The sequence below is a fragment of the Neomonachus schauinslandi genome, chromosome 9 (assembly GCF_002201575.2).
Source record: "Neomonachus schauinslandi chromosome 9, ASM220157v2, whole genome shotgun sequence".
In the NCBI taxonomy this organism is placed as follows: domain Eukaryota; kingdom Metazoa; phylum Chordata; class Mammalia; order Carnivora; family Phocidae; genus Neomonachus; species Neomonachus schauinslandi.
In genome coordinates, this window is record NC_058411.1 from 14,531,807 (window position 1) to 14,549,017 (window position 17,211).

The 17,211-nt window shown below is 37.3% G+C and overlaps 1 protein-coding gene across 3 annotated transcripts in view; it reads left to right on the forward strand.

Annotated features, from left to right (window-relative positions):
• EML5 (EMAP like 5) overlaps positions 1-17,211 on the forward strand; it is a 162,384-nt gene that overhangs the window by 98,196 nt on the left and 46,977 nt on the right. For all 3 annotated transcript variants that reach the window (XM_021679813.1, XM_044918168.1, XM_044918167.1), the window contains exons 20-21: positions 41-168; positions 5,155-5,296. In XM_021679813.1, coding sequence (XP_021535488.1) covers positions 41-168; positions 5,155-5,296 — 270 coding nt within the window. The remainder of the gene's footprint in view (positions 1-40; positions 169-5,154; positions 5,297-17,211) is intronic.

Below are 17,211 nucleotides of genomic sequence, written 5' to 3' on the forward strand. Positions count from 1 at the left end.
AACTTTAAATCTAGAAGAACATCTCCATTTAACATTTCAGGTCTTCTCTTGGAAGATAACCCATCTATACGTGCCATATCATTAGGACATGGTCATATTTTAGTTGGCACAAAGAATGGTGAAATACTAGAAGTGGATAAAAGTGGCCCAATAACACTTCTGGTCCAGGTAATTTGAAAAGTTAATATACCTTTTTTCTCTTTGTATGCCATTGATTCAATACCGAAGAGCCAAAAGTTAACAGTAGTGAAAAATAATGCTAAATTAATTAGGGAAATATTTGATAACATATACCAAAACATTTTAATTTAATTACAGCTGAATGAATAGATACCAGTAAATAAATATGCATGTTATCATGTGGAATAACTGCCAATATTTTAAGTAATTTCTTATAGTAAAACAAGAAACCAATGAAAAGAAAAAACAGTTGTAATTAATTTAACCAAGTCAATTTATTTCATATTTATTTTTATTTCTTTGAAGTATATTTGTTGAACCTCAGGCAGTTGTTTTTCTTTGAAACTCTTTATTTTCATTAAGTTTCTAACTTAAATAAATGAATGTGTGCTAAAAATTTTATTGCTGAAAACATCACTGAAAATATTAATAAAAATCTAGCAATATAAACACTTGTATGGTAAAAATATAAAATGAAAGAGCAGGATCAGCTGATCCTTAACATTTTTATCAGCAGTGCTGTTACATTTCCTATATGTATTGTTTTTCTGAAAGTAGGGAGACAAATCAATACTATAAAACTCAGCAAATGAGGTAGGATCTACCCTATTGAAAGTGTCCCCCTGCAACTCTATATAGTAACACCAATTTTGAGTTTACCTTTTATTCTGAAAAAGAATTACGTTCTTTCTTATTACAGACTTATTTTTTCTCCAACCCCACTTCCCCCTCACCTCACTTCTGTTAAAACACCACAGAGCACACATAGAGGAGAACACTGCACATGCTTTAATGTTACTATAAAATCCTGATGTGCCAAGGAGAATTTGTAAGCAAATAACAAAATGTTTTATATTGAATTTACTGTCAAACGTTGGTGTCTTACTCTTTAACTTCAGTCACATAATATTCCTTTTAAGTAAAAAGATGATGGAGTCATGGTGTTTAACATGTTTATGATCTCTTAGAAAATACTAGCACAAGTACACTTTTACAGATGAATCCACGGACAGAACTTTTCAAAAAGACAATTTTATAATTGTAAGAAAAGGTTTGAAGTGATAAATGACATCCTATTATTTTTTATATTATAGTGTGTAAGATTTTAAATATCTACTGTCTGTCTCCTAAACATCAGAAACAAGACAAGGATACCATGTCTCACCATTTTTGTCCAACATTGTGTGAGAGGTCTTAGCCAATCTAGAAAAACATTATAAAGTGTAAGTGTTGGAAACAAATGGATAAGACTGTCACTATTTGCAGATATTATAACCCTACACCTTGGGTCTTCAAGAGAATAAACTGAAACATTATTAGAACTAATTATGAAGTCCTGTAAAGTGAAATTCAAAATCAGCATGTAAAAATCAATAGCATTTCTTCAAATCAGCAATAACCAGTTAGAAAATATGATACAAAAATGGTACTCCCAAAGAAAACTATACAAGAACCAGGAAAAAATATGCAAGATCAGTGTTAAGAAAACTATAAAGTTTACTAAAGACCTAAAAGAGCTAAATAACTTATGAATTCAATATGATCATAAACCAAATCCAAATGAGATTTTTCAGAAATTCTGGGAAGAGTTTTCAAAAATCTAGAAGAAAAAAATACCCAAAAATAGTCCAAAAATTTTTTAGAAACTCCATGCTAGAAATAAGATAATATAAAACTATAATAATTGGGCGCCTGGGTGGCTCAGTAAGCGTCTGCCTTCGGCTCAGGTCATGATCCCAGGGTCCTGAGATCGAGTCCCGCATTGGGCTCTCTGCTCCTTGGGAGCCTGCTTCTCCCTCTGCCTCTCTCTCTCTCTCTCTCTGTCTCTCATGAATAAAAAAAAATATATATATATATATATATATATATATATAATAATTAAAAGTGTGGAGATATACAGGGAAATGCAAATCAAAACCACAATGAGATAGATATCACCTCCCACCTGTCATAATGGCTAAAATCAAAAATTCAAGAAACAACAAGCATTGGCAAGGATGTGGAAAAAAAGGAACACTTGTGCATTGTTGGTAGGAATGCAAACTGGGGCAGCCACTCTAGAAAACAGCATGGGGGTTCCTCAAAAAATTAAAACTAGAACTACCCTGTGATTCAGTAATCATACTACAGGATATTTACCTAAAGAATGCAAAAACACTAATTTGAAGGGGTACATGCACTCTGTGTTTATTGCAGCATTATTTACAGTATCCAAATTATGGAAGCAACCAAAGTGTCCGTTAGTAGATGAATGTATAAAATAGATGTGTGTGCGTATATATGTATATATATGTATATATATACGCACACACACAATGGAATATTATTCGGCCATAGAAAAAGAATGAAATCTTGCCATTTGCAAGATGACAACGTGGATAGAGCTCAAGAGTATAATGCTAAGCAAAATAAACCATCAGAGAAATACAAATACCGTCTGATTTCACTCACGTGTGGAATTTAAGAAACAAAACAAATGAACAAAGGGAAAAAAATAGAGACCAAAAAACAGACCCTTAACTACAGAGAACAAACTGATGGTTACCAGAGGGGAGGTGGTTGGGGGATGGGTGGTATAGATGAAGGGGATTGAGAGTACACTTATCTTGGTAAGCACTGAGTAATATATAGAACTGTTGACTCACCTGAAACTAACACCATATGATTATCTACACTGGAATTTAAAAAGTGTGTAGATGTATATACACAACAGAAGTACATTCAGATGTATAAAAAAAACCCATGTACAGCATTCTTTGTAGCAGTATTTTATGGATCAGTTTGGGGAGTAGCATCTCTTAACAATATTAAATTATATCCATGAACATGAGATCTCTCCATTTTTTTTTAGATCTTTAACTTTTTTCAATAGTTTTATGGTTTTCAGTATACAGATCTCACAGTTACTTTTTTAATAACAGACCTCATTTATTCTAATAGTTTTTTAGTGGATTTTTCAGATTTTTTCTATATAAGATCATGAGCTGCAAATACAGTTTTACTATATTCCCTTTCCAGTCAGGATGGCTGTTATTTCTTTTTCTTGCCTAATTATCCTGGCTGGAATCTTCAGTACAGTGTAGAATAGAAGTAGTGAGAGCATCCTTGTCTCGTTTCTAATTTTAGGGAGGAAGCATCCAATATTTTACCATTATGTTTAAGTAATCTCTACACCCAACGTGGGCTTGAACTCACAACTCCTTACCATTAAATTTAATGCTAACTGGATTTTTCAGATTGAAGAATTACTTTTTTTCAGATTCTTCAGATTGAAGAATTACTCTTCTGTTCCTAGTGTGATGCAAGTTTTTATCATGAAAGATTATGTTCGTTGTCACATGCTTTTTCTTTGTCTATTGAGAGATGATAGTGTGGTTTTTATTTTATTCTATTGATAAGGTGTATTACATTAATTGTTTTTCACCTTTTAAACCAACCTTGCATCCCTAGTTGGTTGTGGTGTATAATTGTTTTTGTATGTGTTGGAATCAGTTTGCTCTTTTTGAGGATTTTAGCATCCACAGACTGTATTTAAGGGATAATTGGTCTATAGTTTCCTTGTGATGTCTGTCTGGTTTTGGTATCAGGCTCATCTTGGCTCCGTAAAATGATTTGGGAAGTGGTCTCTCCTCTTTGATAGTCTTTTTCCCTGTCCATACCCAGTCACTAAGTCCATTAAGTTGCTGGCTGATTGCTCTACTGTTTTCAACATTTACCCCAGAGCATAAATTGCTCCACAGATTAAACTAATCAAATTCAGGCTCCCTAAAAGGGACAGCATTCCCTAGATTAGTGTTTGAGATTTATTCTGACTTGAAGCAGTCTCCTCCCAGGTATCTCTGAGATTGCCCTGGTTCTGTTGGACAAACTCACTGGCCTTCAGTTTAGCTTATATAGCTAATAAGTACCAGTTACCTCCAATTACCTTTCATCATAACCTTCATTGTTTTCAAGAGCATCTTTAGGCTTGAACTTTTCTACACTGTGTAATAAATGAAGTCATTTCCTTTGAGAAGAGATTAGGAGCTGTTTTACTGCTTGCTTCTTCCTCAAGGCACAATCTCTGATCCAAGGCTCTGGAGTTGAGGGTGAGGACAATGGAGTGCTCCTTTCTGAGTGTCCGTTGCTTTAGAAGCTGAGTGCTCAGTTTAAGGTGGGGGTAGTAGGGAGCAGTAGCCTTAGGTCTTCTTGAATTGATATTGAAGCCCCAGTATTCTTAGTGGCATGACCCCCAATGTAAAGCCTCCCTCTCAGAATTAGGAGTGGGCAGAAGGGAATTCCTACCTGTGTGCAGCACTCATCAAGGATTTAGCCTCTAGCAAGTAGCTGGGGGCAGGATGAGAAATGCCAGTCACCTGCCCCTTCTGGGAAGACAGTCCATTATATTAGGGGGGAGGGAGAGAGAGTGCCCACACCCTGTGTTCTTGGTTACATCAGACTGGTGTGGACTTTTCAAGTCCGTGAGTTGGAAAGAGGGAGGAAAGGAGTGGGTCTCAGTTCAAATACTGCAAAACTCCCATCGTTCTTACCAGATTTTAGCAGATTTTTTGAATAAATGTTTCTTTTGTCATAACTCCTTAGAACCATTTCCAGAAACCTTAATTTTTTTTTATTAATTTCATCAGTTTCACTGGGGAGCTGGTCTGCAGCGCTCCTTACTCTCTCATAAAGGAAGTTCCTCCTGTATGGTAATTTTTAACATTCCAAGGCAGCCAATTCCTATTCTCTCCACTCAGTGAAATTTTAGGATTTTAAATTAATTTTGATGGTAACTTGATTATATTGTAATTGTGAAGATAAAGTTGATACAAAATTATTTTAAGGTATATTCCAAAGATAAAGAGAAAAGTTTATTATTAGATTACTCTATTATTCATTATCCTATCATTATATATTGTCAGTTGTTGTCTGTAGTTTTCTTCTACATACACACATATTTAGGTTAAATTGATCTTAACTGTGTTTTCTTTGTAGGGACACATGGAAGGAGAGGTGTGGGGTTTGGCTACACATCCTTACCTGCCCATCTGTGCTACTGTAAGTGATGATAAAACCTTAAGAATATGGGATCTCTCTCCTAGTCATTGTATGTTGGCTGTCCGGAAACTGAAAAAGGGTAAGAGGCTCTCAGGCTTGAACATAGATTAAGTTGTCATAGTTTTCTAACCCTCACAAATGTAAGAAAGCAATAGTAGGTATATAAAAAAGACTTGAAATATTCATTCCATGTGCACTTGCTCATGATGCTTTTTAAAGAAAATTAATTATACCCATTCTTTGCTATGGGACCTCCTCTGATCATACCTATCCTGAGCTAGTTTGCAATGTTATGTTGGAAAGAACAAAATACAATAATACAAGAAGAAAACAGAAGCTAAATTTTCCACCCTTTGTGATTATGAAATATGTGTAATTCATATTCAGAAACTAAGAAAGAAGGCTTAATTTAAAAAGGGATAGCAGAATTGAAGGGAGGACATTTTAGGGTGAAACAGAACTGAGCACATTTGTAGGAGTCAAATGAAGCTAGCCTATCAGTATAGAGAGATTAAGGGGTTCCATTTTTGGAGCAAGGCAGATATTATTAACCTAGGGCAAATGAGGATGTACAGATAACTTCACATTTCTTAATGAGCTGGTAGGGAATGTTATAGCATGGAGGCATTGAAGGAGGAGCTCTTGTTGAAAAGGTTGAAAATTGTGACTATAAGAAATGAGAATCAGCAGATGATGGAAAGGATTGTCAGGCCATAATAAAGGCCAAGTTGAACTTAGGTAACATGAATTTGTAATTTAGTTACTTTATTTTTATTTCCATCAATTGACTTAAAAGTTAGAGTCTATTCTCTTCTTCTAGTGTTACTGTATTTAATATTTGTACTTAACTAAAAATCTAAAAATAATCACAATCTCTAGAATAATTGAACCCCAATCACTGCCCTGTCTCTCTCTCTCTCTCTCTCTCAGTTATGAATGTCCAGCATTTTCATTCTTTGGTGGTTTTTTCTCCCTGAGAACTAGAGAAAATTACCAAATATTATCGCAGTGGTTCTGTATTGAATTTTCCACGTGAAGGTTTACATACAGTAAGATCACAAAACCACAGTCACACCTTTGTCTACATAGGAAATCACAGTATCAAATACTCTTTTCTTCACAAGGCCATAGGAGGTCCTTACCAGTCAAATTTGGAACATACTTGCTTTTAATACCCCTCAGAAATTGAGGTATAATTGACATACAGCATATTAGTTTCAGGTGTACAGCATAATGATCCAATATTTGTATATATTGTGAAATGATCACTACAATAAATCTAGTTAACATCCATTGCCATACATAGTCACAAAATGTTTTTTTTTTTAAGATTTTATTTATTTATTCATGAAAGAGAGAATGAGGGGGGAGGGCAGAGGGAGAAGCAGGCTCCCAAGGAGCAGGGAGCGCAATGCGGAACTCGATCCCAGGACCTGGGATCATGACCTGAGCCGAAGGCAGACGCTTAACCCTCTGAGCCACCCAGGCGCCCAAGCCAGTATTTTCTAAATATTGCTAACCTTTCACACTTTTCTATGTAATGATGTATTAGAAGTTTCTGTTAGAAACTTGTACTCCCTGACTTTAGCTTTTAATTATAATCAAACCCCATTTTTTTTCTCCCTACCCCTTCCTCAACTCTAGTAACCATCAGTCTATTCTTTGTATCTGTGAGCTTGGGTTTTAGATTCCACATATAAAAGAGGTCATATAGTATTTGTCTGTCTCTTACTTCACGTAGCTGATACCCTTGAGGTCCATCCATGTTGTCAGAAATGGCAGGATTTCATTTGTTTTTATGGCTGAATTAAATTCCATTGTATACCATAATTTTTTTATCTTTTCATCCATCAATGGCCAGTTAGGTTATTACATATCCTTGCTATTGAAAATAATGCAGCAGTGAACATGGGAATGAATATATCCTTCAAATTATTGTTTTCATTTTTTTCAGATAAATACCCAGGAGTGGAATTACTGGATTATATGGTAGTTCTGTTTTTGATTTTTGTACTGTTTTTTGTACTGGCTGAACCGGTTTACATTCCCACAGCAGTGCATGAGGGTTCTCTTTTCCCCACATTCTTGCCAACGTTTGTTATTTTTTATCTTTTTGATAATAACCATTCTAATAGGTATGAGGTCTGTCTTACTGTGGTTTTGATTTGCGTTTCCCAGATGATTAATGATGTTGAGCATCTTTTCATGTACCTGTTGGCCATCTGTATGTCTTCTTTGGACAAGTATCTATTCAGATCTTCTGCCCATTTTTTAATTGGATTGTTTGTTTTTTCACTATTGAGTTGTAGGAGTTCCTTATATATTTTGAATGATAGCCGCCACTCAGATATATGATCTGCAGCTATTTTCTCCCATTGGGTAGATTCCCTTTTCATTGATTTCCTTTGCTGTGCAGAAACTTTTTAGCTTGTTGTAGTCCCACTTGTTGATTTTTGCTTTTGTTGTGTTTGATTTTGGTGTTAGGTTTTTAAAAATCAGCAAGACCTATGTCAAGAAGCATATTACTGCCTGTGTTTTCTTCTAGGAGTCTTATGGTTTCAGGTCTTACATTTCTTTCAGGTTAATTTTTGTGAATGGTGTAAGATAGTGGTCCAGTTTCATTCTTTTGCATGTGCCTGCCAGTTTTCCTAACACCATTTATTGAAGAAACCATCCTTTCTCCATTGTATAATCTTGGCTTCTTTGTCTTAAATTATTTGACCATATATGTATGGGTTTATTTCTGGGCTTTGTATTCATTTCCATTGATCTATGTGTCTGTTTCTATGCCAATACCATACTGTTTTAGTTACTGTAGCTTTATAATATAGTTTGAAATCAGAGCTTGTGATGCCTCCAGCTTTGTTCTTTCTCAAAAATTGCTTTGGCTACTCAGGGTCTTTTGTGGTTCCATACAAATTTTAGGAGTGTTCTATTTCTGTGAAAAATACCATTGGAATTTTTTAAGTAGACTCTATGCCCAGCATGGCACTTGAACTTGCTACCCTGAGATTAAGAGTCACATGCTCTACCAACTGAGCCAGCTGGACACCTCAGTACCATTGGAATTTTGATAGGGATTGCACTGAATCTATATTTTGCTTTGGGTGATATGGACATTTTACAGTATTCTTCCAATCAGTGAGCACAGAATATCTTTTCATTTATTTTGTCTTTAATTTCATTAATGTCTTAATAGGTTTCAATATATAGGTCTTTCACCTCCCTGGTTAAATTTATTCCTAGGTGGGTTTTTTTTTTAATACAATTATAAATGGGATTATTTTCTTAATTTCTCTTTCTCAGAGTTTGTTATTATGAAGAAATGCAACAGATTTTTGTGTATTGATTTTGTAGTCTGCAACTTTACTGAATTTTATTCTGACAGTTTTTGATGGAGTTATAAGGTTTTCTATATATGATGTGTCATCTGCAAATAGTGACAGTTTTACTTTCTTTGTAATTTGGATGCCTTTTCTTTTTCTTCTCCCCTCCCCCACCCCACCCCCGATTGCTCTGGCTAGGACTTCTAACACTATGTTGAATAAAAGTGGCAAGACTAGACATCCTTGTCTTGTTCCTGATCTTAGAGGAAAACATTTCAGCCTTTCACCATTGAGTATGATGTTAGCTGGGGGCTTGTCATATGTGGCCTTTATTATGTTGAGGTAGCCTTCTTCTATACCCACTTTGTTGAGAGTTTTTATTAAGAACAGATGTTTAATTTTGTCAAATGCCTTTCTGCATCTAATGAGATCATGCATTTTATCCTTTCTTTTTTTTGAAAGAGAGAGTGAGGGGGCCGGGGCAGAAGGAGAGGGAGACAGAGGGAGAGAGAATCTTAAACAGGCTCCATGCTTGGCATGGAGCCTGGCTTGGGGCTTGATCTCACAACCTGGAGATCATGACCTGAGCTGAAATCAAGAATTGGATGGTTAACTGACTGAGCCACCCAGGGACCCCTATCCTTCATTTTGCTAATGGTAGTGTATCACATTGACTAATGTGTATATGTTGAACCATCCTTGTATCCCTGGAATAAATCCCACTTGATCATGCTGTATGATCCTTTTAATGTATTATTGAATTTAGGTTTGCTAATACTTTGTTGAGGATTTTTGCATCTATGTTCATCAAAGATATTGACCTGTGATTTTCTTTTTTTCTGGCATCTTTTCTGATTTTGGTATTAAGGTAATGTTGGCCTTGTAAAATATGTTTGGAAAAGTTCCTCCCTCTTCTGTTTTTCGGAAGAGTTTGAGCAGGATTGGTATTAATTCTTCTTTAGGTACTTGGTAGAATTCACTGGTGAAACCATCTGCTCCTGAACTTTTATTCATTGGGAGATTTTTGATTACTGACTCAATCTCCTTGCTAGTAACCAGTCTGTTCAGATTTTCTATTTCATCATGATTTAGTCTTGGCAGGTTGTATGTTTTTAGGAATTTATCCATTTCTTCTGGGTTGTCCAATTGTTGGCAAATACTTGTTCATAGTAGTCTCTTACGATCCTTTTATTCTGTGGTATTGGTTGTAACACCTCCTCTTTCACTTCTGATTTTGAGTCCTCTCTTTTTTCTTGGTGAGTCTAGCTAAAGATTTGTCAATTTTATTTGTCTTCTCAAAGAACCAGCTCTTAGTTTCATTGATTTTTCTATTGTCTTTTTAGTCTCTATTTCATTTATTTCTGTTCTAATCTTTATTTCCTTTATTCTACTAACTTTGGTCTTCAGTTCTTTTTTTTTTCTTCCTAGTTCCTTGAGGTGTAAAGTTAGATTATTTAGTTCAGATTTTTTTTGTTTCTTAAGGTAGGCATTTATCACTATGAAATTTCCTCTTCGAACTGTTTTGCTCTATCTCATAAATTTTGGTAAGTTACATTTTCATTTTTGTTTGTCTCAGTATTTTTTTATTTTATTATGTTATGTTAATCACCATACATTACATCATTAGTTTTTGATGTAGTGTTCCGTGATTCATTGTTTGTGTGTAACACCCTATGCTCCATTCAGTAGTGCCCTCTTTAATACCCATCTCAGTATTTTTTTTATTTCTCTTTTAAGTTCTTCTTTGACCCATTGGTTGTTTAGTAGCATGTTGTTTAATCTCCATGTATTTGTGAATTTTCCAGGTTTCTTCACGTAATTAATTTCTGGTTTCATACTGTTGTGGTTGGAATAGATGCTTGATATGATTTTAGTCCTCTTAGATTTATTAATACTTGTTTTGTGACCTAACATTGATCTATCTTGGAAAATGTTCCATGTGTACTTGAGAAGAATGTGTATTCTCTTGTTTTTGAATGGATCTTCTGTAAATATCTGTTAAGCCCATCTGGTGTAACATGCCATTTAAGGTCAGTGTTTCCTTATTAATTTTCTGTCTAGATGATCTATCCATTGATGTAAATGGAGTATTAAAGACCCCTACTCTTACTGTATTGCTGTCTACTTCTCCCTTTAGTTCTGTTAATATTTGCTTTATGTATTTAGGTTCTCTTCTGTTGGGTACATAAATACTAACAAATGTTACATCCTTTTGTTGCATTGGCCCCTTTATCATTATGTATTGACCTTCTTGTCTCTTATTACAGTCTTTATTTTAAAGTCTATTTTGTCTGATAAAAGTATAGCTGCCCAGATTTCTTTTGGTTTCCATTTGCCTACAATATCTTTTTTCGTATCTGTACTTTTATTTTGTGCATGACTTTACTTCTATAGTGTGTTTCTTGGTTTGCCTCTCTCTATTTCCCTTTGCTTATTTGTTTTGTTTCTTAAATTCCACATGTGAATGAAATCAGATGGTATTTTTCTTTGACTTATTTCACTTAGCATAATACTGTCTAGCTCCATCCATGTTGTTGCAGATGGCAAGATTTCATTCTTTTTGATGGCTGAATAATTAGCAGCTCTTTCTCTTTCACATCTGCTGTGTAACCTACCTATTAGGTATTTGATTTTGAGAATTCACCTTAAATTTTTTTTATAACATATCATTCCTTGTTTATGTTTTAGCTTTCCTCTCTTAAGTCTTTAATCTTTACCTATCAGATAAAGAATATAAAATCTAGTTATCTGACATTCTTTGGGATCTGACTATGCTGTGTTTTTTCTTTCTGCTGTTTAGGGGTTATTTTTCTGCTGACTCCCTCCTGGTGTGCCATTTTCTTTTGTGCTTGAAAATTTGGATTGTAAATTTATGTTTAATTGGGCTTTCTTTACCTGTAGGGATTCTCCGAGGTCTGGATCAAAGGTGTTCTTCCAGAGTGATTTTGTGTCCTTCTCCCAGGTGCCTAAGTTGCTACCATCGAGAACTACTAAGGATTTCTTTAACTAGGATTGCATGAATCCTGTAATTAGCATAGCTTGAAATCTAGGATTTGTATAAGCCACCCTACATTTGTGAGTCCTCAAGTATGATTTTTTTCCCCTCTATCTAGAACCCAGGGAGCATACACAAGTCTATTTCCTGATGTCTTTCTTTACTCCCAGGCATAATTTTAAAAGTCTACACTTAAAAAAGTGTACTCTTCCCTTGAGATATGATTGTAATACTCAATAAAAGGACAATACAGGGACGCCTGGGTGGCTCAGTTGGTTAAGTGTCTGCATTCGGCTCAGGTCATGATCCCGGGGTCCTGGGATCGAGCCCCGTGTCAGGCTCCCTGCTTGGCGGGAAGCCTGCTTCTCCGTCTCCCACTCCCCCTGCTTGTGTTCCCTCTCTCGCTGTGTGTCTCTCTCTCTCAAATAAATAAAATCTTAAAAAAAAAAAAAAAAGACTAAATTGTAAAGTTAACCACCGACAAACTTGTGTAAAATATTTTTTAAGGGGCACCTGGGTGGCTCAGTCGTTAAGCGTCTGCCTTCAGCTCAGGTCATGATCCCAGGGTCCTGGGATCGAGCCCCGCATCGGGCTCTCTGCTCCGAGGGAAGTCTGCTTCTCCCTCTCCCATTCCCCCTGCTTGTGTTCCCTCTCTTGCTGTGTTTCTCTGTCAAGTGAATAAATAAAATCTTCCAAAAAAAAATATTTTTAAAAAAAGAAGTAAATAGTTCATGTATACACATAATAAGTGTTTATGTATAGTCCCTGTTTCCATAACTGGTTATGGGCTGTGGTTGATATCTCTGACTTCCTTTTTCTATTACCCATTTCATATTTTCTTTGTCCTTTTTTTTTTTTTTTTAAGATTTAATTTATTTGACAGAGAGAGACACAGCGAGAGAGGGAACACAAGCAGAGGGAGTGGGAGAGGGAGAAGCAGGCTTCCCGCGGAGCAGGGAGCCCAGTGCAGGGCTCGATCCCAGAACCCTGGGATCATAACCTGAGCCAAAGGCAGACGCTTAATGACTGAGCCACTCAGGCACCCCTGTCCTTTTTTTTTTTAAGATTTTATTTATTTGACAGAGAGATAGCAAGAGCAGGAACACAAGCAGGGGGAGTGGGAGAGGGAGAGGCAGACTCCCCACTGAGCAGGGAGCCCGATGCGGGAGCTTGATCCCAGGACTCTGGGACCATGACCTGAGCCGAAGGCAGATGCTTAACAACTGAGCCACCCAGGCTCCCCAATATTTTCTTTGTCCTTAGCCAGAACCTCAGGTGGTTGGAGTTATTTGGCTCATGGGGTAACCCAAACCTGTATTGCTAAATGATATAAAATCTCAGTATCTCTACCTGTTTTTTTCCCTGGTTGCTGTTCCATTAAGTTTTACCATTGGTTATGGAAGACTAAGAAACGTCCCAATGAGTCCCCCTGGGTTCCAGATATAGTCCCCTTTGCCCTCAGTGTATAGCAATAACTCAAGTTTCCCCTCTGCAGTTGGGATCAATTACTCCAGCTGGAAGAATAACAGCCCCTTTGCTTGTTGTTTCACTGGCATAAGGAGCCCAACATGACCAGGTGGCAGTCTCACCTTCTCATTCAGAGGAAGCATTCTGTCCCCTGGTGAAAGAATTCTCCCTGCTCTTGGGAGATAAGACTAAATCAGCAGAACTCAGAGTTGCCAAGATGCAAAACAAAATTGTGCAAGTTCGTTATTAGATTGAATGGTGAGAAGAGTCACTCCCACTTCCACTTCTTGATTTCCAGACCCATGTAATCAGGCTATGAGGTCTACAGCACCATGTAATGGTCTATGATTCAAAGCGTATATTGCATCCTGTAAGACAAAATCCGAGTCTTTGACGGTATTGTTTCCCAGATGATGCCATAAATTAGTTTTCAGTAAGCCATTCCACTGTTAATTAATTGTTCTGTTAGTAGCTTTTTCTGAGTAGTGGGAATTGTGATAAAACTAGTTAATTCCATGGGTGTGAGTCTAATGCTGGACATTTTTTGCTATAGGTTCCTTGATCAGAAGCATGAAATTTGGTGATGGTGGAAAAGGCGTCCCATGTGTCCATGGATGGTGGTGCTAGCAGAATCATAATGGTCAGGGAAGGCAAATCCAGAATTCATGTCTATTCTAGTAAGGATGAATCTTTGCCTCCTCCATAATGGAAGAGGTCCAATATAATCAGCTTGCTACCAGCTGGCTGGTTGGTCTCCCTGGGGAATGGTGTTATAGCAGAAGTTCACTTGGTCTCTACTGTTAGCAGATTAGACACTCAGTGGTAGTGGTAGCAAGATAACCTTGGAAAAGAAAGTCCCATGTTTTCTAAGTCAAACATAAACACTGTCCTTGCCTCCACGGGCCCACTGAGTAAGTGCTAGCTGGCTAGAAGAAGACACTTCTCTGAGGTCCACAGAGCATAGTATTTTGTCCTCCTGATCATTGAGAGTCTCCTCTGTAGTGGACACTTTTGTTTGGCATTCCGTAGGACACAAAAATCTTCATATCCTTTGCCCTTTCTGAAAGTTTCATTTTCCAGATTTCCTTGTCTCTAATCTTCTAATCCTGAAAGAATCCAGTCCTCAACTGATCATCCAAATAGTTAACAGATGCTAATGAGTCAGTGTAAATCTGTCCATCTGGTCATCTTTCACCACAAAAGTGGAAAACCAAATGTACTGCTTGAAGTGCTACCCATTGTGAAATTTTACCTTTACTGCCATCCTTCAGGGTCACCCCTGAGTGGAGCTATAGTGATTTCAGGTGGATACCAACATATACTGTATAGGAACATCTGTAAATCTGGCTCAAGTTTTTTTTTCCTCAGTCAACTGATTGTTAATGAATACCTGTGAGGCCATAGGTATAGATTGAGAGAGAGAAGAGGTATTGTAGCAGGGATTATTGTTGGATTCTGAGCCACTTGTTTGTGCAAATTACTTCTGACTTCCAGATCTGTGGAAGACTGGTCTTTTATATACCATTTCCATTTGATCATAGATTGCTGCTTAGGACACATAGTCACCTGATATCCCATAGTTAGGCATTTACTCTCTACCAAGGCCTAGTAGCAAGGCCAAAACATCTTCTCAAAGGGAAAATAGGTATCTGTAAAGGAGGGTATGGAATTTTCTCCCAAATCTAAGAGATCTGCAGTACAATTCTCCTTTACTAGCTTTCCAGAGGCTTCATATAGCATCCTTGTTTACCACAGACACTTTGAGTATCATTGAATTTGCTAGATTATAAGGCCCAAGTGGAAGATTAGCTTGCCTCCTCTTGTTCTAGTCCCCTGGAAGCCTTTTAAGTGACTTGATAAAGGGGTAGAAGCAGCTCACTCAAATATGTAGGCTTCCAAAAGGCATTACAGACATTTTACTCCTTTTGTTTGTGGTAGGTTTTGGAAGGTGTAGCAACCTTTCACTTTAAAGGGAATATCTTGACGTATTCCATATCATTGGATCCCCAGAAGCTTCACTGAAGTGGCAGGTCCCTTAATTTTTGTGGTAATTATCTTCCACTCTCTTGATTCAGTTAAGTCTTACTAAGACATCTAAAGTACTTGTTGCTTCCTGCTCCCCAGATCCATTCTGCATAATGTCATCAATGTAGTGGACCATTGAGATGTTTTGTGGAATGTCAAGATGATCAGGATCTCTGTGGACTATACTATGGCAAAAAAACAAAAAACAGGAGAGTTGAATAGCCCTGAGGCAAGGCTTTGAAGGTGTGCACAGATACAAGCCAGGTAAAAGCAGACTACCCTGCTGGTCCTTACAGATTGGGGGTGGAGAAAAAAAGCTTTAACCAGGGCAATAACTGCATGCAAAATGTTAAGGGCTATGTTTGTGCTGGTAAAGATCTGAAAGAGTATCTTCAGTTAGCATCGCTACCTGATTAAATTTATTATCATAGTTAGTATCTAAAATTCATCTTAGGGGCGCCTGGATAGCTCAGTTGGTTAAGCATTCAACTCTTGATTTCAGCTCAGGTCATGATCTCAGGGTCCTGCGATCGAGCCCCAAATCGGGCTCCACACTCAGCAGGGAGTCTGCTTCTCTTCCTCTCCCTCTGCCCCTGAGAAAGAAAGAAAGTGAGAGTGTGGTGGGGGTCTCTCTCTCTCTCTGTCTCTAAAATAAATCTTTTAAAAAATTAAAATAAAATCCATCTTATTTCACATAGACCAGACAGTCAAGTTTAAATGTGATAGGTGTTTTCACTAGTGCATATTTTCAGTCTTTGGTAATGCCATTAATTTTTGCAATTCTCAGGCTTGGAGTTTTGCATCTAATTTATGATCTTGAGAGAGGAATTTCCAGGAGTTTGCACTTATTTCTTCCTGTTGTAATGACCCTTATCCCATGGATCACAGAGCCAATCTAGTGGATTCTACAAATTGCCAAGTGTATCTGTTACAATTCAGGAATTGGATGGAATCCACAGAATTAGTGTTAGTTCAGAGCCCCTGTTTACTAATTCCTGAACATTTGAGTATTTCCTTTTCTTCAGTTGAACCATTTGTGACCACTGATTGTTGGAGAAAGATTTACTTAATATACTGTGGCATTGCTACAGGGTCCTTCTCAATGGGACTTAGCCTTCCCTTTAATCAAGGGGCTCTGAGTATATGAATTGGCTCAGGTCTGAAAACAGGCTGAGAATCTGTGACTTTCCATTATGGTAACTGAAGTCAGGTTTTTTAGCCACCAGGTCTGGAGTTTTTTCTATTATATAGATCAAACACTAATCTAGTAGCCTACTCATCTATTTCATTCCTGCAGACACCATGATTGATTAGTCACCAACAGAAATCTCCACAGGCCAAAACATTCTGATTATTAGGACATTCCTGCTCCCCTTTTTGGTAAAAGAATCTGCTCTGTCTTTTAAGTGCTGCTACTTGGCTTCTGCTTTTCCTAGATGATCCCTGTTGAATCAGGGAGCCCATATTAATGGAAACATCTCCCTTTCCTGATCTACATAGGAGGACATCACAGAGCTTTTCAAAGATGTAGATGTTGCCCTTGATTAATGTATTTCTCAATGCTTTTAAAGGGACTGTTTTCTAGACTTTGGGGGGCAATGTAGTTGGTGGGCAAGTATACAGGTTGCATATGAGAAATCTACTTCAACATTCTTACCTCCCTAAGCTTTTGGATTCCTTCCTCTATATGAGAGGTCAGCAAATCCAGCCCACCTCCTGATTATGTAAATAATATTTTATTGGGACACAACCATGTCCATTCATTTATGTATTGTCTAAGTCTGCTTTTGTACTACAGTAGCAGAGTTGAGTAGTAGTGACAGAGACCATATGGCCTGCAACGCTGAAAATATTTACTCTCTCGTCCTTTAAGAAAAGGTTTGTTGCCGACCTCTGCCCTAGAGCATGCTGAGATTTGATCCAAGGTAGGGGTCTAGTGACAGCAGAGAAGTGGTTGTGATAGTTCTTCAGAAGGCTAAACATCCCCTGCAAGACATCTACCCCAGAAGGTCAGTCTTCCCAGGCACAGGAGAGCAAACTTGGCGCTGGCCGTGAGACTCAGAATAAACACAGAAGTTCAAGATTTTCAGTTTTGTCTGAATCTAACCAGATGCTCCCATTCCACAGTTCAAAGTTCCTTCCTTCCCAATCAGTGCCCCATCACATAAGAAACTTGGTGAA